Raw genomic sequence first — 27,877 nt, forward strand, 5'->3', positions numbered from 1 at the left:
CATCACACGCGGTGGAAAAAGTGATCACGGAAAACAGAGTGTGCAACTTTTTAGCCACCTTTGCCGCACCGGCACATTAATAGCACATCAAATTCAAGTGAAGTGCACATAAGATGCAGATTTAGTGTACATTTGGCGCAAATATCGCAAGTGCACAATGTGCACCTTCAAATGTGCACTGAACCGTGCACATATCGCAAGTGCACATTGTGCGCACAATGTGCACCTTCGAATGCGGTGCACATATAACAAGTGCACATTGTGCGCACAATGTGCACATTTTGGTTTTGAGCCCGATTGTGAGCCCCATTGACTATCTTTTTTTGAAGATTACGCTTTTTTGATAATTTTGAAGATTTGTTTCATTAGGGTTAGGTACTAAACCCTCCGCTCTTGATGTATTTTGTGACACTTCTGATGCTTGGTAGCAGTATTTGCTACATTCCTGCAAAATGTTCTAAACCTGCGAAAAAACATCATAAGCTTTTGTTGGTGTCATTCGATGGAATGAGGTTAGTTTGTAATATTCAAATCACTTTTCGTTCGGTAAAATAATGGTCTACACATATTTCGTGCAAGGTTATTGCTGATTGCTGAATGTGACTGCATTACTTCTCGTGGCTAGTTTTTTTGATGTTTTCTGCATAGTAATATACTATTATAACCACAGATGGGATTTCCCAGCAAGAGCTCCTCAATTAGAAGGATTTAAACGGTTAAGGGAGAATGGAGTTAAGGCCAAATTCGTAAAACCAGTTTTTCCAACCTTGACTTCACCGTGCCATTTCTCCATCGCTACGGGTTGGTTGCAGATATTAAAAATTCATATGAATTTTCTAAGGCTTTTCAAGCACAGCTGGTTTGGGCTGAGTAGTCCACGTTAGTATAAACACATTTCACGTTTAATAACGCATGCTAATGGTACAGTGATAAGCTCGCTGGGGCGTTGATTCGTTTGTGTGTTGAGCATTGCACGGCATAAACCTTTCGAGTCCTAGTCATTGGCATCCAAAAATAATTGGCATCCAAAAATAAAAATAATTACCTTTTAAATTATTGAATTTTATTTTGAGCAATGATTCAAATAACAAGAACTATATTTATTAAAAGTGTGTTGTGTATACGTACAACCCAGCAAACAAACGCCTTGTCTTATAACACTTGGCCACAAGCTAACCTGTTTTTGTCGTTCAGGTTTGCATGTCGAATCGCATGGCGTCGTACACAATGATTATTACAATGCAAGCGAAGGTGGCGGAGTATGGAATAAGGGTGATTATTACTCGACCCAAATTATAGACGAATGGTGGGACCAAGGTGGTGAACCTATATGGATCACGGCAGAAAAACAAGTGGGTTAGATTAGGTCCTATAAAATCTTTGAAATATTTTTGTCTACAGACCACATCATGTCAAGTTTACCTTTTTAATTTGGCGAAACCTGGAGTAAAATTATATACATTTTTGTATCTTTGTAAGCTTCTTTTACGTAGAAGTATTTCTAGGGTTTGCGTACCGGCACCTATAACTTTCCTGGTGGCGCAGCGAGCATCGGCGGCTACAAGGCTCATAAGATTGTAGTAGAAAAGGCCCCAACGCCTTTGAACGAGCAGATTTGGCGTGACAGAATTACCGAAACAGTAAAATGGCTTGTTGATGAACATTTGGATATGGCCGCCATCTACTTTGATGAGGTATTTTGAAAATTTGACGTGGATTTTGTTTCAGGTTGGTTATTGCAGACTTCAGTCTGCAACCTCTATTATTGGGTACGATTATTCTCAACTCTTTAGGTTTTACAGTAATTTGTTGTTGTCTTTTTCTGCACTAATTTGTATAATAGTTTGCTCAGTGTTTACCTATCAAAAAATAAAATTTATATAGATGAACACTTTGTATGAAACTGTAGTTAGTAAAGGCCTTAACAACTCAATTTTCGAACCATGTTCAATATTTCTTATATCATAAAATTAATTTTCAATTTAACTATGATTGATGAATATGGCGTCATTTTTCAATGTCATTAATGCAACGTTTACGTCTTTTCAATTCGCTTTTTCAGTGATGAAAAACTATTATTATTAACAATATACAACACATTTGGTACTCGAGCCTTGCCTGCACAATTGTCTTGGCCGAGTAGTAAAGCAGTACGTTTGATACATATGGCCGGGCACAAGGCCTAGACTTTTCCCTGCCGACTTAAAACACACAGAATGGCTATTTCAGCCCGACATAAAAACGCATCAGACTGGTCCTGATGATGTACGTGTAGCTGAAGAACTACTGCCAATTTTAAGCCGAATCATTGTTCATCTGCTGGATGATGTAGAAGCAGCTGGTCTGACCGACGACTTGAACATAATAATAACGAGGTGCGCTGTGAATAAACAAACTTAGTGGTGACACCAAGCCACGACCCACCTCAATGTGCCACGTATTCTTTTGAATTAAGTTCATTTAGCCTGGGATTCACTTGTCTATAGTTCGCTAATTATTTTAGTAATAGTGAGGTATTTTTAGAATAATTATTTTGTAATGTTATGCCTAAAAAGAGTTATGCCCCGAAACTAAAACCCTGGTTCCACCCCCGAATGTGAGGCACTGGGGATGGATCAAAATATTAGAATTAAATGTGTTGAATTTTTAAATTGCCTAAATTTGAACATTTACCTAATTAATTATTAGGATTATAAAGATTGCCCTAAATAAATGACTACTGTCGTAACAGTATACGCAATAAAGCAGTGATTTAACATTGCGGTTTCTTTAGTTTTTTTATAACTTACAGACCGCTTTACTTAAATTACATTTAAAGTCTATAATAAAGGGTTGCGCCAAAACGATTAATAAAAAGAAAAATGTAATCCTATACTATAATCCGTTAGGCACGTAAAACAAATTACTTGTCGACAGACCGGGTAAAAATGGTCCGTAGTAGAAAAAAGTAGAGCATTTTAAGCCCACATATTCCGTGTTTAATTATTTCTCTATTTAAATATAGCGACCACGGATTTACTAATTTGGAAAACAAAGAGAGCGACACAATTTCATTGACGCACTACGTGAATATGTCCCATGTTGATTTCATGTTGTCGTCAACCCCGCTTACGCTAATTGAGCCAAAAACAGGATTTCTAGACGAAGTTTACAATGATTTAAAAGGTGACTTAGAACACGAGGTTATACCAGTACGGATTTTAACTTGATAAAACTGTTCATAAAGTTATGTTATGTTCGTATACGTAAGTTATGTTTTTTGACATAAAAATGATGGTTGCTTTTTTTGGGCTAAATTTTTTTCGTTATAATTTGTTACTGATGTGATACGCAATTAAAAGAACTAAAAAAATGAAATTAAAATAACTAAAAATAAATAAAACAACTAAAATAAAAATGCTTAACGCTTTATCTTACCTCGTAATTAACTGTTCGAAAATTTGGTAAAGTAAATTTTCTTTTCGGAGTGAGTTTACGCTAAAATTATCGTGTAAAAATGTTGTCCATCTGAATACTTAGTTTGGCTATTAAAATTAATCTTACACTTTTCTTGAATTTATAATTTCGTAAATCCAGAAGATCCCACTAATAGTTTCTGGTTTTCGATAGGACAGGCGCTACTTTGTTATAGAAAGAGTACAGACTTGGACAACTGGGTCATTACGTATTCAAGGTCGTATTTGAAGAACTGTAGCAATTCTATTTTAATGCGCAAATTGCTTGCGTGTTCATATTCTTTTTTTTATCATGTCCGATTTGAGAAAAAATGTTACTTTTTGTAACGATATTTTCTGGTCTCTCAGTCTTAATAAGTGATTTTAATTAATACTCTTTGGTCGGAATGGTGTTACATTTATGTAGGTAAATTTTACAGTTTGACAAGCAAGCACTGTGCTAAAAAGTATTAATCTTATTACAGAAATCTTCGTCATTCATATTCCTATATAATTATACTTTTATTTAAACTAAATTGATTATATCAATTAAATGTAATTTTAATTCTAGATCATTTAATATAGGCTATATTCTTTCAATATGGATATGAAATCAAAGTATACTACACTATAATTATAATCTAATTTTAAAACCCAAATAAAATCTAGTTAGTCATGTCGTCAAGAGGGTTAAGGTTGGGTAACAAATTTGCGAAAACATTAAAACTTGAATGTCTTTACTTAGTGCGCCGTTTTTTTTTAACTTAAACGAAAACGCTGTATTGCCTGGTTCACATATAAAAAAAATTCTTAAAAATTAAGTAGCGTCTACAGCGAATTAGGGAACTCCTGGGGGCCATGGCATTTCCATCTTGCCGTCATAAACGTATATTTCGTTTCCGTTCAGCTGCCAATCGAAAAATGGCCGTCTACAAAAAGGAAGATATTCCAGAACGTTGGCACTTTAAAAACAATGACAGAATCACGTCCATTGTGGTCGTCGGCAATCTGGGCCATAATACATATTCGGTAAGGTTTTCTATGGCTCTAATAAAATAGGTTTTGCTGCGAAACTGAAATTAGTACCTTTGATGTTTAGGTGTAATTAACTTGACAACGATACACGTGAAACACTTTTGCATCATATGCTAACAGGGACGCTGATTATTGTTTAGCATTTGAGTTTTCATAATTAAAAGTACGGCACATTTAAGATTTAAAAAAAAATTGTTTAGATTTTAAAAATTAAAAAAATTATTTCTTTTAGGGACTTCCACCTCAGGTTCCATACCGCGGACAGCATGGGTTTGATAACGATGCTGTGGACATGTGGACTATCTTTTACAGCATTGGTCCCTCTTTCAAGGTAAGAGAAAAGTCCGCTTAAGTAAGAGTTACAATGTCCGTGCACGGTACACATAGACATTTTTGTTAGGGTAAGGTACTACAGGCTATAGAAATTTATATTTGCCTTTCGCGTTAGGTAAGTGATATATCTTTTTTTGTGCAGAGTTTTTTTTTATTGTTTTACTTTGACTTTGGAGAGCATATCTATTTCAGAATTTAGTTTAGAAATGCTATAGACGCTCATTTATGGTAGGTTCGTGCTGTATTCAAATAAATTTGAACTAACTAGTTACTGGCTAACTGAGTTGTCAGGTTTGTCCCAGTGAGTCGCGCATTGACCTCCGAATAAATTTTGTCGTGCAGAACAACTTGGTCGTGGACGGATTCGAATCGATACACATTTACCCGCTGATGTGCCATTTGCTTGGTTTGACTCCAGCTCCAAACAATGGCTCTCTAGCGACGCTGATAAATTGTCTAAAAACTCCGATGAACGCCAGATTCGAGCTTTAAGTTCATCGAGCTTATTTTTTTCGCAAAAGATAATATTTTTATTCGTTAATTAGTGCAAATGTATTTTAATGTTTTCAGGCCAAACTATTTTTTATTCTGGGACTTTTAACTGCCTAAAAGTAACAGGGTAAAACTGAATAATTTTAAAAGGCGTAGAATTATTTTATTGAAAAAAGGCATTTTGAGTAGATTTTTAAGTATTATTTGTCACAAGAAATTGTTCTATTTGCACTATTTTTCTATTTACCTATTTGACCGCTTTTTATGTTTGTTTTGTTTTGTTTTGTTGTGTTTTATTATATTTTTTATTTAAACTTTCAGGCTTTATTTGTTCAAGACATTAAACCTAAACTTGTTAGTTGCTTCAAGTGATAAAACAAGTCGAAATATAGAAAGGCAAATTGCCTTTCTAATCACACTTTAAGCCACGGGCGCGGGCAACTTCTCCAGTCGGCGGGCCCGATATGGGAAAATGAAGTACTTTTAGGGGCTGAATTCTTGAATCGATGCATCAGGGGGTCCAGTTCGCGGGCCGTATGTTGCCCGACCCTGTTTTAAGCTAAACTGTTTTAAGTACTTAAGTACAACGAGTCGAAGTCAGTACATTTGTTTCAACGAATTATGATAAGAGGGTATTCAAAACATGTCATTTGCTGCTAAGGACAAGTCATTCAAATCTATCTACAATGTGCAACGCTTTTCAAATACATATACTATGTTGCAAAAAGTACATCTAAACATTCTTTAGCTTGCTGATTTCTTGAGTCTCGCTTTGCCGCGCAATGCGGCTAGAAACGCTAAATTTGCATTATTTACCGTTTATGTATTGAAATAATTTTGAGGCTCTCTGGTACTTGTATTTTCTGCAAATGGTTCTTCCATTAAATACATTTGCCCACCCCTGGACTATAGGTTCGCACTGTATTTTTTTATGTTGGTTGTTATTGCAAAAATTTAGCTTGGTTGATGTACCAAAAAAATCTCTGATCAGCCATTGTCAATGCAACCGAGGTAAGTCCAAGGACTTTGATTGGATTGTTATAGGACTTTAAAGCGGATGAAAATGAAACGATAAGGAAATCCGTCAAAATTCTGCGCGTTTTGAGCTTATAACCGTTAACAATCTATTTGCCCTCGGCTGCATTTCTTATTAGCCCATGGGCCATGTGTTTATCGTCGGTTTGGGTAACTTTTGGTAGGTGTGTCGCCGAGAATTTTTTATCTTATTGGTGTGCTGCAAGTGAAAAAAGGTTGCGGAGCACTGTACTATAGAGTAATATGGAAACACACAATAAAGCGTATAAAGCAAAAACATCTACATCACAATCATGTAATATTTTACAAGTTGTATATTACAATTTTGAATTTCTATCGCCAGAAACAAAATATCTTCTTCTATATCATAAGCATATCATAAGCGAATCAGTCACACGCTATAGTAACCTAACAATTACATTCACGTTTAACACAACGAAATAAAACGCACATCAAGTACACTCTTCATCCAGAAGGGGAACATTTTCAGAATTAATCGGAGCACCAGTTAAAAGCTCTAGAATTTGGGACTGTCGCTCATACAGCGGATTTTTTTTTAGTTTTGCCTTGTTTTAAACCGAAAGTTTGAAGGAGGCGATTAAATATATCAACAGCAGAGTTGGATCAATTGTAATTGTAAGTAATGTATTACAGGTTTTAATGTAATTGTAATGTAATTGAAACATTTATGGGAGTAATTGTAATTGAACTGAATTAATGTAATTTATCCAACTCTGATCAACAGTTTGATGACTTTTTTTTAAATTACAAGACGGTTTGCAAAACATTTTAATAGAAGATGTGCCGACAAAAACAAGTCATGAACGATCGTTGCCTAACATGTTTGTTTCTTGGCAACCTGCATGATGGCTATGGCCATACGCATTTTTAGTTATAGTGGAATTCCAGATGTTTGTTTTTCAAAGGAGCTGAGTTCGTGATCCAAATGTGAGTTAGTCTTTCGTCTCCTGCAGGACATCCATTGGCAATGAGTGTTGAATACCCTTAAAACATACGGCGTGTAATGATCAAATATGCACCAAACTGTATCAAAAGAGTATTTGCGAAATTAAATTTCAATACAGAATTGTTTATAAACAAAAATTCTTTTACAAAGCCTATTATAACGAAATATTTGTCATATAGGTCTTAGTGTACGTTTGCATCTTCAGCGTGTCGTCAACAGTTTCGGGTAAAACCTTGAGCCTGGTTTCGGGCAGAAAGAGAAAGGTGAGGAAAGCCGAAAGAAGCGAAATACCGCTTAGCATCAGATAGGGGGCGAAGTATCCGTGCAAGTCAACTGTGAAAGTTAAAATAGAATTGTGTGAATCATATCATATCCTAAACCGGCTGCCCTGGTAATGCAAAGTCAATTTTTAGTGTTTGATACTGTTTTTCATAAACAAAAGGTAATACAATGGATTGTATGGAGCACATAATATTGTAAACCTTTTCGAATAAAAGGGTAATCCTATACCCAGGTCCTGGTCAAAGAGCTGGCCCTCAAACCAAATATATAGCCCACGTTCTTATATTTATAAGCTGGTACACAAATCATTTTTTTTTTCATCTAGCGATTAAATCGCCCGGGTCACATATTGCTGCTATTGTTATTCTTGCTGCTGTGAGTGGCAGCTGAAGAGTGAATATACTTTTACAAAGATGAAGAAAATGAAATTGTTTAGAGAAACCCCTCCAAACCAAATCGTTCTCACGATAATCAGCCCTTGGCATAAACGCGTTAAAACGAAAGTAAGCTTAAACAGATATGGCAACGAGAAATGCTCCAAATATGACATAACAAGTCCTACCAGCATAGACAAAAAATGGCGCCGCTACCGATCCGATTCGACCAGCAGCTGATCCCACGCACATCAAGCTGTTTCGGGTGAGAGTAGACGCAATCTCGGCGGTGTGAATGTAAACCAGGTAAAACACCCCGGAATTGGCCGCCTTCCCAATCAGCGACACAACGAACGTCGCGACGCGATCTGCAGAGGAATATATGTTTATTCCGAGCAGAATCCGCCTTTTGCCTGCCAAGCACATTAACTTATACCCATCATACATAAACCCAGAGAGGTTTTTGGCGTACATATGTCGTGTTTTTAAAGGCATTACTATCTGGCGAATAATGGTTCCCAAACTTTTTAATGTGATGGCCATTTTTGGCTTACTACACATAGTACCGTAGCAAAATAATTATGAAATCTTGTACACAAGCTGTGAAGGAGTTACTATATTAAAACGAAATTAAACTATTCACTGATTGTTATTTAATGAACCGTCAGTGTATTTATATAACGTTGCGCTGACCCCTAGAGGCGTACTCAAGGACCCACAGGAGTCAGACCCCACTTTGAGAAACGCTGGTTTAAGTAAATATTTTTGTCGTGATGAACTCATATAGCACTGTAAACCAGGGCTGTGGAGTCGGGTAAGACATCTCGACTTTCGAGAGTTCTTTCGACCAAAAAAAAAACAAAGTCGTGGCCGCCACATTCCACAATTCCGTTGAATGATGTGTTTGGGTCCGACTCACTGCGTTACACGATTTTTGGTAACTAAAATAAATAATCAATCCTGCCATAGGCGTGTTATAAAACCCTTCCACCGACAAATCCCGTCCACCATACTTTATTCGAGGACATACAGTTTGCGGCTTTATCGGTACCTAATTGGTCGCGGGGCGTATGCCTCGGATAATCTTACGTATAGTTTTACTGGAGTCCTAAGTCCGACTTAACCAAAAAACACACCGTCAAGTCCCGAGTCTGACTTAGCAGCCCTATTATAAACCACCGCTCGATTTGTTCATCAGGAATAAAACGTGTTTACTAAGGTATATATCTATGCATTGAAATAAATACTTACAATTTTTCAGGAAAGCTGCCGTAAGGCAACACACCCCGGCAGTCATCATGAAAAACGCGTGCATCTTGGGTCGGCTAAAATACTGCACGGCCAGGTAGGCTGCCGCCAGTCCCGGAATTTCGATTGCACCGAGCAGTAGGCAATTGATGTATAGGTTGCCATGTAGAGTCTGGGCGCTCAAGGAAATGCCAAAGTAGACGATGGCGGTCGCTAGCCTACAACACAGTGTGCAGTAAAAACGTGTTGCTGAAGCGCGTTATAAATCTTTTTTATGTCGACTTTTATAACGACTATGTAAAAAGTAATCCATATAATCTGTTTAGTTGTGACAGTTTTACATTTGTGGTGGAAAAGTCTCTGTATAGTGACATCAAAATTTAAGGATAAATCTTAATTTGTCTTGGAGTTCTTTGCTTTGTAAAAACAGCAAATTAAGGCAACTAAAAAAAGTTAATCTGTGAGTGTTAACTTACATAAAATTAATCTCTCCTTTAAAATAGACTCGACAATGTGTGAACACCGTTTAGATTTATATTGTTTGCTTCGTTGGATTGACGATATTTAGAGACAGTTTATTCTTGATAGCCTATATATAAGGCAACATATTTGACGTCAGAATTTATAATTTTGAAAAATTTTGACCTAATGATACATCTTTTTTTGGATAGCATTTAAACGCACGAAGAATGTATTGTTTTAACAACCTATTTTTGCATAAACAACTGCATTCCTTTTTCCGTGTTATCTGTTACACACAATAACAGCGCTTCCCAACCTTTTCTCAAGGCGACCGGAATAATTAGGAAGATATAAACTAGATAAATTTCGCGACCCATGGCTCTTTTAGTCAGGATTGGATCCAGGATTTTTGTTTGAAGGTCTTAAAATATATATAGAAGACGTCCCAAATTTACGTAATAAAACATGTAGCCTTAAGAAATTTGCTTTTCTTGGTTGTGTGCAAATAACAGTGTTGTAATGACTTCAGTCAATGACTTGACTTAAGTGCACTTAAGTCACTGTTTTTAAATGACTTGACTTGACTTAAGTCATTTGGGCAAAATGACTTGACTTGACTTAAGTCTTTTGAACAAATGACTTGGGTTGAAATAAAGCATTTCTTTAAGTATTTTTTTAATAAAATTGAGCTATTTGTCCAAACTTTTGCACAAAAAACAAATTGCTTGCTCTATGTTCCCTTTTCCTTATTTTTTAGTTCAGTTATTGTTCTTAATCATACGAGTTAAAATTCTAATGGGTTTAACGTTTTATTTTTATGACAAGGACATGACTTGAAGTTGACTTGCTCTAATTATGACTTGACTGGGACTTGACTTGTTATTTATTCAAAAAGACTTGACTTGGACTTAAGTTATTTTACAAATAACTTGACTGGGACCTAAGTCTTTTTAAAATGACTTGTTTACAACACTGGCAAATAAAGTCAATTTTTTAAATATTAAAGGAAGCATTAGGACGTTCGAAAAATTTTGCGTTTATTAGGTTCAAATTCACAAATTGTCGGACTTTTTATTTAAAGGAAACGTAGCTTATTGGTCATTTATCCAGTTGTTTTGCCAAACTGGTTGTTTCGCCAAACTGTTATAAAATGATGAAAATAATTTGGCCCCGGGTATAAACTATGAACTAGTAAGCAACAAATACAAGATTTACAGGGTAATGCAACCTTAACAACACAATTAAAATGCATTTTTTAATAATTCTGATGAAGTTTTGTATTTCTTGCTGAGTCCAAAAGAAACGCCCTATATTTATTAATAATTGTGCAACGTGTGTGATCTTACCAAGAAAAAGAAATGACAAAGACAAGACCGAGCATAGCTGGGCGTCTGACCATTTCAAACAGCGGCTTCCAGGTCGAGTTTGAAATTTTATCTTCGTCATTCTTTACCAGGTCTTGGTTTACTAGAGCCAAAGTTTCCTAGAACAATAACGATTATTTTAGCAGCTTCTATATTACCGGTATGTGAATTGAAAACAAAAATAGTAACATATACCTCATTCATATTATTGAGTTTGCCGTTTTTAGCAGCGATTTCCATTAATTGTGCCTTAGCCTCTTCTATCTTTCCCTTTGCTATGAGCCACCGTGGCGATTCAGGTATCAACCTTTAAAGAAAAATTAAAAACGTCTAACGCGGTGCGGTGACAGAAAATCTGTTTTTGCCGTCAAAATTTTAAGCAGCTCAGGCGGATTAGCAATAAGTTATTACGGTGATTCTTCACATTTACGTTATCAATTTTAATCATTGTGTGATTACCTGTTTCTGGCCACAGAACTCCCTAGCAATGCATAAGTTAAATCTAAGTACTTTATGTCAAATCGTAAATGTGCAACGCATGACCGCGTCCAGAATAGGTCATGCGAAAATAAACATTTGTGAATGACGTCTTAGTTAATGTACTGAAATTCGTCCTGTTTTTTTTGGTAACTTGAAGTGAAAGGATTACACAACCATGAACCAACGAAACGTATCAGTAAAGCAACATGAAGCAATAATGGAGTTGTCATCAGAGGTATAATAACGAATTTTTCGCAGGTTGAGTTTTACTTGAAACTGTTTGTTCCTGTAATTTCTATAGATGTGACTCTTGTCTCTTTATAAAGTAAAATATTTGTATTAATTTTGAACTATATATGGAATCGTAGCCCCCGGCAAACCTTAGGTTCAGATAGCACTAAGGGAGCTACTACTAGATTTAATGACCGAATTGATTTGATGATTGGTATTTATACTAAATTTTATTTACTTCTGTTTTCATCCTTTTTCGTGGCTCTTTTAACTTGGTACATAAAAAAGTGCAAAACTAACAAAATATAAAGGTACCGTCTACAAATTATGCTTTATGCACAAAATGTGGGTTAGCGTTTAACTGTGGGTGGGTCAAGTTACATGGTATATTTATTATTATTAATAATGCTTGGGGCACACAAATGCTAACCCGCACCCTAACCTAAATAAAGTGAGTTGCAAAATTTGTAGACCAGGGATGGCGAACAACTGCCCCCACCACATATTTTTAAATACCTACTTGTCTATCTAGAAATACTAAAATGCTCAATCATTTTCAGAAAAGGATAAATGTAAAAAAACAACTTATTTGTATACTGTTTAAATCAGGGCTGCCCAACCTGTGTGTCGTGCAAAAGTGTTTTAGGGGTGACATGCCAGATTGGAAAGTTTGGATATTGCGCCGGGAGATGTTTTGCAGCTGAAAAAATGCGCGGCTGAAAATAAAATTTTAACTTGAACTTGCGCGGCTGAAAATAAACCATCAGGCTACCGAAAGTTGTAAATTGCGAAATTATATTAAACTTACAGCGTTCATAGAATACTTTTGCGCAGTTTTTGGTTGGTGTGCGGGCGCAGCTAAATATTTAAAAAGTTTGATAGTGTAGCATTTAATATGGAATATTACTTGATATTGCCTAATTTGACGTCACTATACACGTGACCGTTGTCCACTGATGCGTGACCAAAACGCCGAACTGTGCGTTTTTAGCGTTTTGCAGGGGATTCTATATGATGAATTATATTATCTATGTCTTATAGACTAGCGTTAAAAAATGTTATGCAACTTCAGTATGCGGCCCGGCAATTTTTTTTGTGCTTGTTAAGTTTCATACAGAAGTTTGCGCAGCTGAACACATTTTCTATAAAATGCGCGGCTGTGACCGCGGCTGAAAGTGCAACTGCGCAGGCCAAACTTTCCAACCTGGGTGACATGTAGGCCTGCATTAACTGCACTTCAAAAAATGCGTGCAGAAAGGCAGACAACTAAAAGCATTTTGTTTATCGCTGTAAAACGTAAAAGGTGGTCATCCTTTAAGGAAAATGAGAAGCTAGCAGATTAAAACTTTTTAAAATCCTGGATAAACCATGCTGAAAGCTTTCTGCTGGATACCTGTTATCCCTTAAAAAAGCTGTAGCATTGTTAACTATTTAGGTTCTTAATATTTATGGGAATCCAAATTTGGAAATCGTCGAAAAACCTGGAATTACCAACACAGACAATACCACTTAAAACGACGCACCAACAAAGTTTCGCATAAAATAAGCATATAATTTACTATATGACCAGGGGAGCCGGAGCCCCAGAGCCGTGCATTTTTAACAGAGCTTGAGCCGGTGCTCTACGTGAAATTCAAATGGAGCAGGAGCTGGAGCAGTTGTTTTAAAAGTAGCTCCGGCTCCCATGTATTTCATAAGATGCTATGCTACAATCAATGGCTGAATTCACATAATTCAACAGCACCTCTTCACAAAATTAAGAATTGTTGCCTCTTTGGCGGGACCTTTTAAAACTAACGACTGAGGTGTTTTTTTTACTGTGGTGTTTTGTTTGTGATTATTTTGAAACGCTACCATTGCAAATTAGGCGTTTATCCCTAAACCTCAGTTTTTGACATAATTTAGCCGGAGCAGTGGTATCAATAAGCTCCGGAGCTGGAGCTAACCTAAAAAAAAAATTTTTTTATCTCTGATAAAAGCGAGCTCCAGAGCTGGAGCAATTTAACATAATTACGCCTGCTCTAAAGCCCTGCAAATGACCCACTTGAGCATTTTGTAAGGGTTAAGGTTGTGTTTGTGACTAGCGCGATGAAAAGATTTGCCATTCCTGTTGTAGACCGTCTTTTTTGTTTATTTCGTCACTTTCTACGTATCAAAACGAAAGAGCTCCCTTTTTTCTAAGTTTGTTACTAGTGTTCCTCTATATTTTACAATATATACTTAACTTTTTATTATAACTGTATTAGATGGATTTATTTGAAGCGTGAAATGGTGCATGTAGCTAAGTTTTATTATATTGCTTTTCTTAAAGGACAGAATATTCCTACAAAAAGTACGTCGTGATGCCGGCTTGTTGCGTGGGTACCCACTTGCCTTCATTTCAGCTGGTCTTGTGCTAATGGGAATACCCAGAGCTTATCCAAAGATGGCATATTGGAAAAAGATGTGCCTTGCTGGTACTGCAGGTATAATATTTGTAGTCACTGGTGTGTACGTTTGTTTCTCATTGTAATTAACAAAAACAGTGTTTTTATTTTGCACTACACTAAACATATTAAAATTTTACAACTCCGACACTCTAGACCAGGACTGCGGAGTCTTACTTAGGACTCAATGGGGTCGGTTCATTTTGGTGTAGTCAGACTCAGAACTTGAGTAAGACTACCTCAGGCCAGAATACACATTCGCACCACCAAATTTCGTAACTAAAATACTTCAAACTGAACATGGTCAGGGTCGTTGTTTTGGCCAGAGTCGGACTCACTTTATTGTTTAACTGACTCTGCGTTGTTTTAAATTATGCAATTCTATCAAATACATTAGACCAGGGGTCAGCACCCTATGACCGTCGAGCCAGATCTGGCCCTCCAATGTTATTCATCCCGCCCACCACCTATTTTACAAACTGGAGCGGGGCCATTTCCCACATATTTTGGCTATTTTAAGTTTTAACCAAACACAAATGCATAAATAATTTATAAATTGGTATATTTGGTTTGAGAGAATCTTTTCAGCCTTAAGACTACCCTGCAATATTTAAACGGCTATCACAAGAATTTTATTATTGTTTAAGTATGTTCATATCATCAAGACTTTACCATCTCCATTCAAATGGCATGATGAACAAGATACCAATAAAATGCATCAAATTGTGTCGCAAAGTGAAAGCTTCACCAATTTAAACCAATTATATGCAAATTTTTCATGCTTTGCATGATCATAGACTGCAGTTGCTTATTTGCACCGGAGTTGGCTGAAGAACAGCTGTTTTGTTTTTTAAGATTACTTGGCCACGGATAGTGGCAATTTTGAACCACCCTGACCTAGTGTATTTTGGCTGGCGAGCCAATCTACATGGTTTCATTTGGCCCTTCCCAGCAGTGTTGGTTAGACCCCCTTAATCTATAATATCATAAATTTGTTGTTAACTATTTCATCCAGACCACAATGACACAAATATAATTTTGAACTAGACTAAAAAACAACAATTTAACTGGTTTTGTAAAACTGAAATGTTTTAGTTAGGAGAACCTAAAAAAACTTTCACCAAAAACATTGAATTGAATGAAACCAAACATTGAATGAACAAAAAACAAATCGCAAAGTGAAAGCAAATCACTGTTGCATTTTTTCTTGTTTAGTCGGGTAGTCGGAAATATAATAAAACAATAATTTTAGCCCCTTTCTGTGCAAACAATTGCTCGTCATAGTAAGCTAGTTTACAGCATATAGTTCTCTATGAAGCCCAGCAAATTTCGAATTTCGAATATGAACAGAAAAATATTTAGATTAATAAAGAGTTTATTGTCCCTCGCGCAGGCATAGTAGGAAGCATCGTGGGACGGGTTTCCTACTTGCCAACCATGATGGCGCGCATGGAGACCGAGCTGCCCTACGACTCGGTGCTGCGCCAAAACATGCGCAAGAGGCGCGGAGAGGAGGACAAGACGTCAGAAAACCGCCCCTTGGCCGACCAGGGCGTTCAGTTCGGCCTCGAGGAAGACGCGCCGCAAAATGAAGCGGCGCCGCCCAAGCGCTTCGTCTCGTACGGTGACCTGCGACGCCAGAACCAACAGAACCAGGCGTCGCGCCTTCCGCCCTCGCCGAAGCCCGAAGCTTCCCCGCCGGCTTTCGAAAGTGAAATCCCCGCGTCCTACCTCGACCAGCCTGGGGAGCGGTCGCTTGGCTCACGCGGCCAGGAACAGGCCTTCCCGACGCCGCGGCCGCGAGAATTTGAGGCGCCGCGTCGGTCCAACGTCCGCTATAACAAGTACGGCGACGAGATCGTAGAGTGACCGCCAACACCCTTGTTTCCTTCTAGACTTTTTGTTTTGTTTGTTTGCACGGTTATTTATGTGCAGCGCTACGCCTGCGAACGACTGCTGGTGATTACAGCCAGTTTTGGGTGCGCGGTTCATTTAAAAAACCCAACGTCCGGTGATTGTTTTTTGCCATACTATCCAACACCGAATTGTTCGTTACAGTACTGCTGGTTATAAATACATTATAGTGAAATATAAACCGACCGTGGTAATGGTTACGACCATTCTAAGTGGTGTATAAGTTAAAGAAAAAATCATGTTTAAAACTAAAATAACTTAAAATAAGATACGCTTCTTTTCTTAGCGGCGTGAAAATGTCAAGATTTTTTTGATTCCGCATAAAAACTGACTCGGACACAATCTATAATTACAGTTAAATGTCGGCCAATGCCTGCGATCTTAAATTATCGGCTATCCCTGCTTTCGTACATGTACGAAAAATGACAACCCGGATTTCTGCACTCTTTTCTCTGCATCCTTTCCCTTGTATGAACAAGCCCAATCGAAAGAATGTGAATGTTTTCATTAAATATCCTCCATTTGCGGCAAAACTTCGATTATCCCTACCTACGCCACCCACATCTTGCAGGGTCAAGCGAATTTATATGTAACAACATGCAATAGACGTACCAGTACATGGGTATGTAGAGCAGACCAATGAGACCGTTGACTCGCAGAAACCAGCGCCAGTTGGGTATAAGGTAGGCGAGGAGTGGCCCGATCATGTATCCGACCGAAAATGAAAGAAATCCGCTGATGGAGATAAAGTTCCGGCCCTTTGGGCTCGTGCATTCGGTGCCTGCGGAAGGGTAGTGCTTGAAACGAGCGTTGGCGGAAATAGGCGTGGCAACCAGCTAATACACTTTACGCAATTCGTGAAGCGCCAATGAAACCGCTTTGTAGCATGCAGATATGTGCAACACAACTCTTATAGTGCTATGACTGAATTCTTGGAATTCGATTGGCTGGTTTTACACAAAAAACTATTTTTCATAGACCCGTTTCCCTTTTAAGGTAGCAGAACCCATTTTCAACAAATATTGTTTTTCTCTATTAGGCTAGGCTAGAATTTACTATATTTCAGTAAAAGGTCATTAAAGTCCTGTTTTTTGGTGCGATACAGAAAGGTGTGAAACCTTGGTGCGACGGCTTTAAAACGAAGCAAACAGGAAAGACGTAAATAGCACTGTTTCGGCAAGATTGGTAAGATCACCGATAACTGAGGTTGCCGTACACGTGTAAGTTATTGATTAAAATATTCTAAAGTCAAGTTTAAACTAAAATGCATTAACTTTATTGAAAAAAAGACGTGGGTCCAGGCAAATTTGTTTATTTTTATAATCGGTTTTAAAATTAATGCGCCGATCGGTTTGTTATGCCACTTTTGTACATTGGCTTTAAATTGTTAAGCTTGATCGGCTGCTTTTTTCTCGCAGGATTAAAACGACATAATCTAAAAACGAAAGCATTAACGTTTATCATATCCTGTTTATATTATTTTGTCGATAATCGTATGGGAACGCACAATAAAACCTAAAAAGCAACAATACCTAAAGCAGAAAAATCTATAAAACCAAAGAATTAAGACCAATGGGACAATAAAGCAAATAGCCTACGCAGTAATATATCCAGTACAGAATAAAATCGAAATCGTCTGAAGCCAAAATCCACCGGAATGCGTCCTAAATTCATCGGAATATGGCCAAAATAACGCCTAAAACTGTAGGTAGGTCTTATAGCTGGAGTCCAACCGTATTTCTCTAATTCCATCTGGAAATCAGGTGGTATAGGCATAGCCTACTGTAGAGCGACAAAATGTATTACAAGCTTTTGCACATCAGTGCTTCATCGGGTCCAAGTAGACATGTTGAAATGACTTTAATTGGGACTGGACTAGTTATTTTTTTTAACGACTGGACTTAGAAATAAGTTATTTCACAATTGACTTGTTTAAAACACTGTATCACACTATGGCTAATTCGGGTGAAACAGTTAAGGTCCTTACCTAGGACGAACGCTGCCATGTAGTTAACGATCTGAGTCAATCCGCATAAAAAGATGAGACCAGCATAGGACCTGACGCCAAGGGCAAAACTGCTCAGGAACGTAGTAGAAAATTGCAACAACGTTGCAACCAAAAAAACTGGCCTTCTGCCGAATCTGTTAAAGTCATTGTTATTTTTGCATATAGGCCTACTTTTGGTATTTCCTGTTGCAAATGTTTTCACTGTGTAACAGTTGGTGTGTTTTATGAACAAAATATTGCGTTTGCATGATGTAGCCTACTGTTTGTTGCCAAATGATATACCCGCTAAGAGTGTTTATAAATATTTCGTAAAATTTAACATAACGTCGAAATAAATGATCTAACTTAGACCACTATTGTCACTGACTAAGCCTAAAGCCCTAAACTTTGGCTCACCTGGAATTATGCAACGCATTGTTTACGAAAAACGTTTTTAATTAAAACTACGTTTGTGCAAACGACCAAAGTTAAATAAAGTAAAACAGAGGTAAAGTACGATTAGGTAAAGTCATTGACTTAAGACTTGAGTCAAACAAAGCTGGCAAATGGAGAATAAATCATAACGTTATTATAGTTGCGTTGGTTTGGGAATTAAAAATGTCCCTGTCCTTGTGGCAAAGCTTTCGCCTTACAGTTTTATTATATTTACTGGAGATAGACTTACCGATCGGAAATGAAGCCTGATAAGGTTCCAACCGCCATGCCCGACATGTACAGCGCTGAAATGAAAGGCTTGTACCAATCTTGTTCGCATACCGCGTTGAACTGCATTTAGAAATCTCTTATAGGTGTTTATATAAGATGCGACATACAATGTATCCACATATAGTCACGTTATGGCAAGCCGGGGCGTTTCCTAAAGGACACACCCCTGGATTTAGGCTATTTTATGGAAAGCCTAAACAATCTAATTATTTCCGAGTAGTAAATACCTTATCAAAAAAAGAATAGAATATATTACTGTTTTACACTCTGTTAATTCTTTTCCAAATACCGTCTCCACATATGCGCAGTATTATTAGACCTCGTCTGCAAACTATAGAAACTCTTGTCTCTTATAAATGTACCTATTTGAACTAAGTTAAAGTGTTGCAAGATAAAGAGAAAATACGGAAACGTTTAACTCACTATGGAAATTACTTTTGGTGGTATCGATAGGTTTAATTCACCCTGGATTTGTATAGAGCTTATTTCCAAACTAACAAAAAAGCATTGCTTTTTTTGCGGACACTAAATAAATTATATTGCTTGATTTGCATACCTCCATCATCGCTGACTGAATGTCGATCGACTGTTCATATTCATACCCACTCGTACAGGATACAGTCCGATTATCAAGATTCAATTCACTTAAACTAGCTGAAATAGACAAGTATCACATATGTTTAGGTTTTGCATGACAAGAAACGCGTTGCGTCAAAGCTTAATTGCATGGTTTCTAAACGGCGCCTACTATTCAACTGCTGTTTTCCAGTAAGGTTGTACATCAAGCAGTTGCTATGCATTTGGGTCGTATCGTCGATCGGGATGTAACGTCGGCTAGCATTGCTGAGAAATCCCTGCGGTAAAAACTTTCGCATAAATCAAAAGTTAAAATAAGAGAAAATGGATGTATGCCAATATTTTTTTATTGTACAAAAGCTAAAGTGTGTTGTTTGAATATTATGCGATTTAATATTGCGTTCATAAAGGTGTGCAAAACGCGAATTGCGATTCCGTAGCGGGCTAGGCTTGGCTTTAAAAAGAGATGTGGCTTAAGTGAGGCGTGTGACGAAATGAACGCTTGCGTTTATGGACCTTACAAGGATTCAGGTGCGAATATTGCCATGACCGTTTCGCTAAACTACAACAAGTAGGCCTATAGGCTACTTGCAAAGTCTTACACAAAAAAATAGTTAATGGAAAATAGTTATGGGCAGTTATACTATTATCACATTGAATGAATCTATACAATAAATTTACTTTCCTTTGTAATTCCTCCCAAAGCCATTATTTCTGTAAAATTAAATATAGTGACACAAATGAAACTAAATTTAGCTTTTTTAAATTGGTCTGTGGCCCACCTCAAATGTTCCTATGGACCACCATGGCCCACTGGTTGAGAACCGCTGTTTTAAACAATTAGGCACAAAACTTGCAGCATTGTGACGTACGATAATGTCAAAAGTAGACCATTAACTCTATGCTACGTAACAATGTTGCGAATTACGTAACTGGCGAAATTCAAAATTTAACATTTTGAAATTGAGATATAAAATTGTAATATATTTGGCAGACCGGCAGTAAAGTTGACGCGGACCGGCGGTTGAGAACCACTGAAATAGGTAATTCAGGTCACTTGATCAAAATGTATAGCCTACCTAGGTTTACATGTATTACCTACCTAGGAGTACAGGTTATAGTATCGGAGATTTCAAGCCAGAGGTAGAATTGAGCTTTGCGTTATAGGGTTTATTACGGTGGTCGCACTACGCGGCCAGGACAGTTCCAAAATATCTCAGCTATTTGATAACTTAAGCCTATAACTATAAACTATAGTTGCACAGCGCCGGGAACGTCGCGGCACACCGGTTGCGAAGTACTGCTCTACACCAATATAATGCTTCCCCAACTACCATGCCAACCTAACACCTCCATATTTAACACGCTTCATATTTTTTTCTCAGCCCAATCGGAAATAACGACTTCTTACCTGGGAAGTAAGTTGTTGTACCGAGCAATGGTGGTCCGGAATATAATGCAAAAATACCAAGGACGTCAACATCAGGGCATTCGGTATGGCGTTTGCAGAGAATATAGCAAACAACTTTATCTGGTACGGTCCAAACGAACCAACCCTTTCCAAAAGGTCGTCGTAGCCCATTTTTAGTAGTTTAATTTAAACAAGCTGCTTCTACAACTAGGATAGTAGGCTAAATAACATTGGGGGAAAATGAAAATTACATCGGGCGGAAATGAAACTGTTTGAGATCGAATGCTTCTTTTTCCGTTCTATTTGAAAAAAAGGGCATGTTTTCCCGGCACGAAAAACAATTGCTCGAATGCTCGTGCTTCAGAGGCTTGCATCGTCCTTGGACAGACTAACACAACGCTTATCGGGTGAGTCAATGAACATTCACTGATCTATACGTTTTTTGCCAAGTCTGGCGTGCTTTCTCTCTATCCCCCGAAAAGAATGTCTATTCGATACATATTGTGGGATTATTTAATTTGTGTTCTGTCGGCATTTTTTATGTACGCCAGCTTACACAATTCACGGCTAACACTTTTTGCGATCGACTACGCGTAGACTAATAGGCCAAAAAATATTGTCAATATAGCTTGTTGTCTTATAGGGTGGTAAAGTAAAGAGCCACATAAGTGTAGCTATAGGAGCGTCACGCTTATATTAACTGTTATAAATACGAAAACAAAATCGTAAAATTACCACATTCTATCGAGGAAATTTAGTGGTGTGAGATGCGTTCGAGATGCGAAAGTGACTTTATACTTAATTATATGCGTAATACTTTACATGAATTAAGTATTGCAACTTAGCTTACTTTCCAAATTATCCTTTTAGGACCCTGATTTTGCGGCGTAAACAAAATATAACAATCTGAATCCCGAGTCCGGCTGCGACTCAACGGCCTGTATTTCACCCATTTAGGTAAGTAAATTAAGGTGGATTTTCAGCAATCCATTCATAGGGTTGTCATATAATAATCCATCCACTCACAGAGCCTACATGGTTGGAAAATATCCACGAGATGCTATTCTGCCTTTACAATTTCCAGTTGGCGACAATATCAGCTTTAAAATTTGGTACTGCGCATTTGCATGTGGAATTCGGGACTCGGGTAGTTTTACGTGGTCTTACCCGTGTCCCCAGTTTGTCCGATTCCCGCAAAACAAACCGACTAAGTCAAGTCCCGAGTCCGACGGTCGGTCGCTGGCATGTGGTGCTAAAGAAACAGACAAAGCAAACCCCCCCAATGCACCCTCCTTAGCGAGAAGCTGGGCTATAGTCACAGGTAAGCAATCTTATTGTGAAAAATCAAACTAGTGGTTCAAAACCGGGGTGCCGAGGCACTCTAGGGTGCCATTTTTAACAATCAAGGGTGCCAAGAGATATTTTAAATTCTTTAGGATTCCAATTTCTGCTCTATTGGTGAGATTCTTGATACAATTTTTTGTGTACAATAAAAGTTCCAAAAATTAAAAAAGTTTTTTTTCAACCTTGTTGCAGAGTTAACTTGCTGTTTCAATTTCGTCTGTTGTATCGTTACAGTTAACCATATGCAATCAGCGGCCAACAGTAAAGGGGCAATCATCGCCTTTTCTGTTTTACGATATAAATTACATGTTCTCCAATCACAACGAAATAATTAATATTTACCGAACGAGTAGCGACACGTAGTAAAATGTTTAGGCATAAAAAAACTGTTATGCCATTTAAAATGTATTTTCATATTGTTCAGCCCCTCTGACGAATACGTAACACCACTTTTTGTTTACATGTGAATTGCCATATTCATCTTTCACAGTCATGCTTTATTTTTTATGAGGCTAGCAAGTTCAAACGGACATGTTATAACGTAATACCTATTAATAAGCAATTTTCATTCTCAAGCGGGATTATTTTTACGTTGGATGCAGTTTGGCAACAAACAACATGACTTTTTGATTACATAGTTTTTGCATTATACAAAAAACTGAGTAGGCTAATTTAATTCCTCAAGAAGAAGAATTTAATTTAATTTTTAAAGTTACGCAGATAATAGCGATAATATTTATACAACGCCAGTCAATTTAATGTAGCTTCCACACAGACCTTTTCCTTAGAAGGTGATAGTCATAATATTGGGAAGCATTTAGTTAACCGGTTTCTGACATAATTAGCGGGTCAAGGGACGACCAGCGCCTTTGCTGTTTTGCAATAGGCTAAATGTAAACGCAAAAAACACGTCACATGTTGTAAAATTCATTGTTACCGAACGTAGCGCCCAGTAGTGCAACGTTTCAAGTAAAGATTTTAAAGTTTAAAACTTCTTGCAGTTTATATGTTTGAACCCGCAAAATTTAGGCAGAATTCGCAAAATATCGCATTTTTGTCGCAGTTTGAACAGTAAGCAATTTTAGATTTCAAACGGGTTACGGGTTTGCCTAACGTTGTTTAATGTCATGCCACATTGTTACTTACTGGAGATAATAATTTTTTGTCGTATATTAAGCTACAAAGTCAGGTTGATAGCTGTTTGGTTAAGAACTGTAAAACTAAAAACAGTTTTGTTTGTTAAATGCACATCAGTTTATATAGCAGCAGCTGAACATTAAGGGCTTTTTATTGTTGTACAATTTAAACATTGTCTTAAAGTTTAAGTTTTACACCTTGCTGACTGATTTTCGTTCGAAGCGGTGCGTTTCTCAAGCTATTAAAAAATAGTAGAACTTTTATCGTCGGCTTTATGTGTTCTGTTTAAGGGAAAAATTATATTGTGGAAACGCATACTAAGCCTCTTAATTTTAAAACCTTAATGAGAATAGGAATTCCGCATCGCTTCGCTTCTCTTAGAATTCTAAACATAGGCTACTCACATTTTTTGGCGTTAAATTACAATTTTCAACTAACCAAATTCATTAACGCTGTTCGCGTACTATAAGTGGCATCCCGGATAGCTGATGTCTAAACAGCATATCTGGTTAAATATCCTATATAAGTGTTAAAATAACGGATATATGTTTACCCGTAACCGCCATACTTCAGGTTTTAAAAAATGGCGTTTATTTTGGAAAATGTTAAATAACTCAGGGATGTCCAACCTTTTATCTATCGACGGCCGCATTGACAGTCTATCTATCTCACAGCCGCCAGAATATTTTTTTGGAGATGACATCAGAAAGCTAAGTCTTAACGTGACGTCATAGAACAATTATTCTTAAACATACTTGTTGTTGTCTAACGATCTCTTTCGTCTATTGGGTTTGTTTATTGAGTTTTTTAATGTGACACGTGACGTAGATTGCCGGCTGGCCGTCAGAACGGCACGCATGCACTTTCAGGGTGGTACCATGGTCATTGACAGGCTTACTGTCTGTGGTTTATGATTTAATCTTTTTTGGTTTTTGTTATTACCGAAATACAGATTTTTTTTTGTGTCTGGCCGTTTAATCCTCAATTTATTCTCTCTCGATTTTCTCAATAACAGTTTAGGAATCACTGACACAATCGTATTATTTTAAACAAGGCTAACCGCTCAACTTGCCCCACGGTTTTGTCCTAATTCCATTCACAACTCGCATAACACACGTCTGCCCTAATTATGTATCATCAATTCCTATTTTATCTTTATGAGACATCACAGTTCAGATTGTTACACATCTATTATACTGATTTCTTTTTGCATCGATCACTAAATGATACCAACTTGTTTTAGCGAAGATTGATCTCATTAACTGCACTCCATAAAGTCGTAAACAATTCTAATCTGCATTTAGCATATCAACCATTAACGCATCCCGGCACGCGCACGGCCGCCAACACATGCTTATTGAAATACGTCTTAACGGCCGCATATTTATTCATCGACGGCCGCAGGTTGAACACCGTTGCTCTAGCTATAGGATATAGGTTTAGATGTATTATCACTAGGGCGATTATTTTTGACCTAAAAAATAAGAAATTTGTCAAAATTTTGGACCTATTAGAAATATATAGATTTAAACAACACATTGTTGTTCGAAGTACTGCATTAGTGGCATAGTCAACCATACGTGTTTGATGTTTTACTAACTATCGGTCGAACACAAATCAGTTGTTTTGGGGGTTTATGCAAAACTAATGAAAATCCTTATTTAATATTTTTGTCATTTGAAAATGACATAATTTGAAAATGACAAAAACTATACAAATCCAAAAAACATCAAGACGCTGGTTATTTTAGAAAAAATGTTATGTAAACAGTTAAAATACAACGTAAAATATAATAACAAATGCCTAGTTATCGAAATAGGAAAATGGGATAATTGCGAATCACAAGCGAAAAAACATTTGTCCAAATTAAAGATTTTGACTTGAATATAACTTACAACCCATTTTTTTTTTTTTTTTTTGATAAATTTTGTTCTTGACTTGAAATAATTTTGACAAATTTTACCCTAAAGTGTAAATATTATGAGATTACTGCTCCGTGTAGAGCAGTACTTTTCAACCGGGTCTATCGTACACCACAAGTGTACCAGAATTGTTAAATGGTTTACCACTTTGATTGGTTGTACTGAGGTACAAGATGTCGCATTACAATAAGCCTATTATCTGATATCATAATATATAAACAAGTTTATTACCAGGCTAACTAGAGTATACAACACATGGCACAAAATGTATTTAAGGCGTATACGTATAGCTTGTAAGATACATTCTATTATGACATCATAACCAAATATTTCTCTTGATAATCGTTATTGTGAGGTAGTATGATTTTAATTTTTTTTTCGTAAAAAAGGTTACTAAAAATTCACTCTTTCTTTGGTCTGTAAATTAACAACTAGCAAAATAAACGATCGATAACAGTTGAAATTTTAATATTGACGTTATGTTTCAAATTAGGTTCTCTATGTACATTAATTCAAACGGTTTCCTGTTTCCTAACAATGGTTCCGTTTTAACATTTGTGGCGACCATAAATGCAACATTTTTATCATATTGTTATGTAGTCAAATTTCAAATATAAACTATCTATTGCATGTCGGTAATATGTCACACGATTTCGATCAGAACTAAGAATTACTAAATTTGCTTTCCACCATAAAAAAAACCATGGCCACCAAAACTGGGCTATATAATTTTCCAACAATTTCTACCTAAATAAAAACGGTTTTAAGAAAATCGACAATGAGGATCCAGACATTTCGTGAGATAACACGCTAAAGAATTTAAACGGCCAGGAGCTTACAAGCGTACGGTTTAACCTATAGCCGTACATTGGTAGCTACTTTATCTGCAGAAACCACACGAGAAACTTCATACGACGTCGAAATCTTAGCAAGTTATGTGAGTCAAAGCGAACCGAAACTCACAGCAGATCAAAGGGTAGTATATGCTTCATTTTTGTATAAAGTTAAACATAAACAAGGTGGTATCTACTTCATAGATTCCTCTGGAGGGACTAGAAAGACATTTCTTATTTGCCTTTTGTTGACTAAAATGCGACAAGGCAATGACTTTGCCATTGCTTCCACTGGTATTGCTGCAACGTTACTTCCAGGTGGCCGGACTGCACATTCAGCTCTTAAACTTACACTAAACCCAGGAACGAATGGGGAACCTGTATTCAGCATCTCTAAACATTCGGGAACCGGACAGTTATTACAACGATGTCGGTTAATTGTGTGGGATGTGTGCACCAAGACTCACAAAAAGCTCTCGAGGCATTGGACAGAACGCTTCCACTTTAATCTATCCTTCAACATACCACAGCATTTAATGTAAAATGTCAGAACAGAAAAGTTGATTATTTTGCATGCAAAAAATGATACTTAAGTGAACCAATGATCCCCACCCATGGAGACCATTGGTTCAAGGGTTGGGGACCATTGATTTTATAACATCTTGTTGAAGAAGAACTCAAGAACCGTTCAATGCAGTTGCAATTGTCATCTGCAATATTTGCTAAGTTATATTTATTTCTATAGCCTACATGGACTTGTAGTTTAATTCTTATTTCAGTATTATGTCCCTTAAGAAGCAATTTTGACGTCATCACTATCGTCTGTGTGTCCGTTAATACGTTTACTACTAACTTTAAAGTTTAAGGCTACTACCAACTTTAAAGTTTAGAGATGCCGTAGAAAATTTGCTCTGTGATTTGTTTACTCGGTTTAGGCGAACAAAACTGCTTTTACTGATCCACTGGTCCCCACCGGGTTGTGAACCACTGGTCCCCATGGCGGCCATTTGCACTTGGCATGTCCCGGGTTGAAACTTAAACTAGCTTTTCAGGTGTAGGCCTACTATTTGCTTTTATCTAACTAAAATGCAATAAGAATATTTCCTATTAAACCACAATATATACCGGTAATCACTTTGCTGTAGTACAAAACAAAAATTATATTAGATGTAAAAATTTTACTTTTTTTGCCCAAAAAATCGTTTTATTGTCTCAAATCTTGCACAGGTTTCCGTCTTGTTCGAAAACTCGTAGAGAAAGATGGCGTTGCATCTCGATACCACGCCCAAAATTTCAAATATCTATTTTAAACGGAAAGAAGAAAAAAGCTCCCGAGTCACTGCGGTCCCTAGGATCCACTGGTCTCACATCTCCCCTACAGTTTGTATCGCGCGGGTGTGGCCAACTTTTGTTTTCGATCTATTGAAATTTTATTTTTAAGACTCACGATTGACTGGTTCGGTAATAAAGCAAAATGAATTCAAATATCACAATGCAGCTTTCGCTAAAATTCCTCAAAGACTGGTTCATTAAGTTCCCGTTGGTTCACCTCCCTAATTTTTTTATAGTGTTAGATTAGAGCAGGGCTTCCTAAACTTTTTTATCGTGGACCCCTAAATTGTTTCTTTTTTGCTTAGCGTGAACCCCCGTTGGCAAGCAGTTTTCAGAGACGACGTCTTAAATTGTTATAATTCAAAGATCTACTTCAGAAATCTGCTGATTTCAGTCTCAAACTGTGAAAGTATAATGGAATCTACCTTCAGTTCAAAACCGTTTTAATTTTAATTAAACTCTTTTTAAAAATTGATTACTTCTTATATGTACGCTAATATTTCCATTAGGCCTTCATTGACCACCTCAAACT

The 27,877-nt window shown here is 37.1% G+C and overlaps 3 protein-coding genes across 3 annotated transcripts; 2 read left to right on the top strand and 1 right to left on the bottom strand.

Moving 5' to 3' along the window:
* The first annotated feature begins 365 nt into the window (after positions 1 to 365).
* LOC146161319 (ectonucleotide pyrophosphatase/phosphodiesterase family member 7-like) lies at positions 366 to 6,149 on the top strand. The gene is made up of 9 exons (XM_083385350.1): positions 366 to 512; positions 671 to 801; positions 1,195 to 1,352; positions 1,506 to 1,694; positions 2,230 to 2,375; positions 3,005 to 3,165; positions 4,342 to 4,463; positions 4,702 to 4,800; positions 5,145 to 6,149. Exons 1-9 carry the CDS (start codon positions 397 to 399, stop codon positions 5,292 to 5,294), a joined length of 1,272 nt encoding a protein of 423 aa, XP_083241476.1. The 5' UTR covers positions 366 to 396; the 3' UTR covers positions 5,295 to 6,149.
* A 1,249-nt stretch (positions 6,150 to 7,398) lies between these two features.
* On the bottom strand, positions 7,399 to 20,948 carry LOC146161320 (solute carrier family 22 member 21-like). The gene is made up of 13 exons (XM_083385130.1): positions 20,778 to 20,948; positions 19,539 to 19,644; positions 19,347 to 19,444; positions 18,750 to 18,850; positions 18,065 to 18,219; positions 16,690 to 16,858; positions 11,222 to 11,333; positions 11,009 to 11,145; positions 9,204 to 9,418; positions 8,868 to 8,870; positions 8,141 to 8,320; positions 7,488 to 7,629; positions 7,399 to 7,447 (listed from the first exon to the last, which is right to left on the bottom strand). Exons 1-13 carry the CDS (start codon positions 20,946 to 20,948, stop codon positions 7,399 to 7,401), a joined length of 1,638 nt encoding a protein of 545 aa, XP_083241256.1.
* LOC146161321 (uncharacterized) lies at positions 11,601 to 16,554 on the top strand. Its single transcript, XM_083385531.1, has 3 exons — positions 11,601 to 11,741; positions 14,049 to 14,202; positions 15,557 to 16,554. The coding sequence occupies exons 1-3, from the start codon at positions 11,682 to 11,684 to the stop codon at positions 16,030 to 16,032; spliced, it is 690 nt and encodes a 229-aa protein (XP_083241657.1). The 5' UTR covers positions 11,601 to 11,681; the 3' UTR covers positions 16,033 to 16,554.
* Positions 20,949 to 27,877: the final 6,929 nt, after the last annotated feature.

The sequence above is a fragment of the Ascidiella aspersa genome, chromosome 3, assembly GCF_963924565.1.
Source record: "Ascidiella aspersa chromosome 3, kaAscAspe10.2, whole genome shotgun sequence".
NCBI lineage: Eukaryota > Metazoa > Chordata > Ascidiacea > Phlebobranchia > Ascidiidae > Ascidiella > Ascidiella aspersa.

Excerpts from the sequence above, each read along its gene's own strand:
- LOC146161319 (XM_083385350.1), top strand. The coding sequence starts at position 397 with ATGTATTTTGTGACACTTCTGATGCTTGGTAGCAGTATTTGCTACATT. Across the intron at positions 802-1,194 it reads CCATTTCTCCATCGCTACGG|GTTTGCATGTCGAATCGCAT; the intron begins GTTGGTTGCAGA and ends TTTGTCGTTCAG. Across the intron at positions 4,464-4,701 it reads TGGGCCATAATACATATTCG|GGACTTCCACCTCAGGTTCC; the intron begins GTAAGGTTTTCT and ends TATTTCTTTTAG.
- LOC146161321 (XM_083385531.1), top strand. The coding sequence starts at position 11,682 with ATGAACCAACGAAACGTATCAGTAAAGCAACATGAAGCAATAATGGAG. Across the intron at positions 11,742-14,048 it reads TAATGGAGTTGTCATCAGAG|GACAGAATATTCCTACAAAA; the intron begins GTATAATAACGA and ends CTTTTCTTAAAG. Across the intron at positions 14,203-15,556 it reads GTGCCTTGCTGGTACTGCAG|GCATAGTAGGAAGCATCGTG; the intron begins GTATAATATTTG and ends TCCCTCGCGCAG.
- LOC146161320 (XM_083385130.1), bottom strand. The coding sequence starts at position 20,948 with ATGGGCTACGACGACCTTTTGGAAAGGGTTGGTTCGTTTGGACCGTAC. Across the intron at positions 19,645-20,777 it reads TACAACAACTTACTTCCCAG|GGATTTCTCAGCAATGCTAG; the intron begins GTAAGAAGTCGT and ends TTTTTACCGCAG. Across the intron at positions 7,448-7,487 it reads GACACGCTGAAGATGCAAAC|GCTTTGTAAAAGAATTTTTG; the intron begins GTACACTAAGAC and ends TCGTTATAATAG.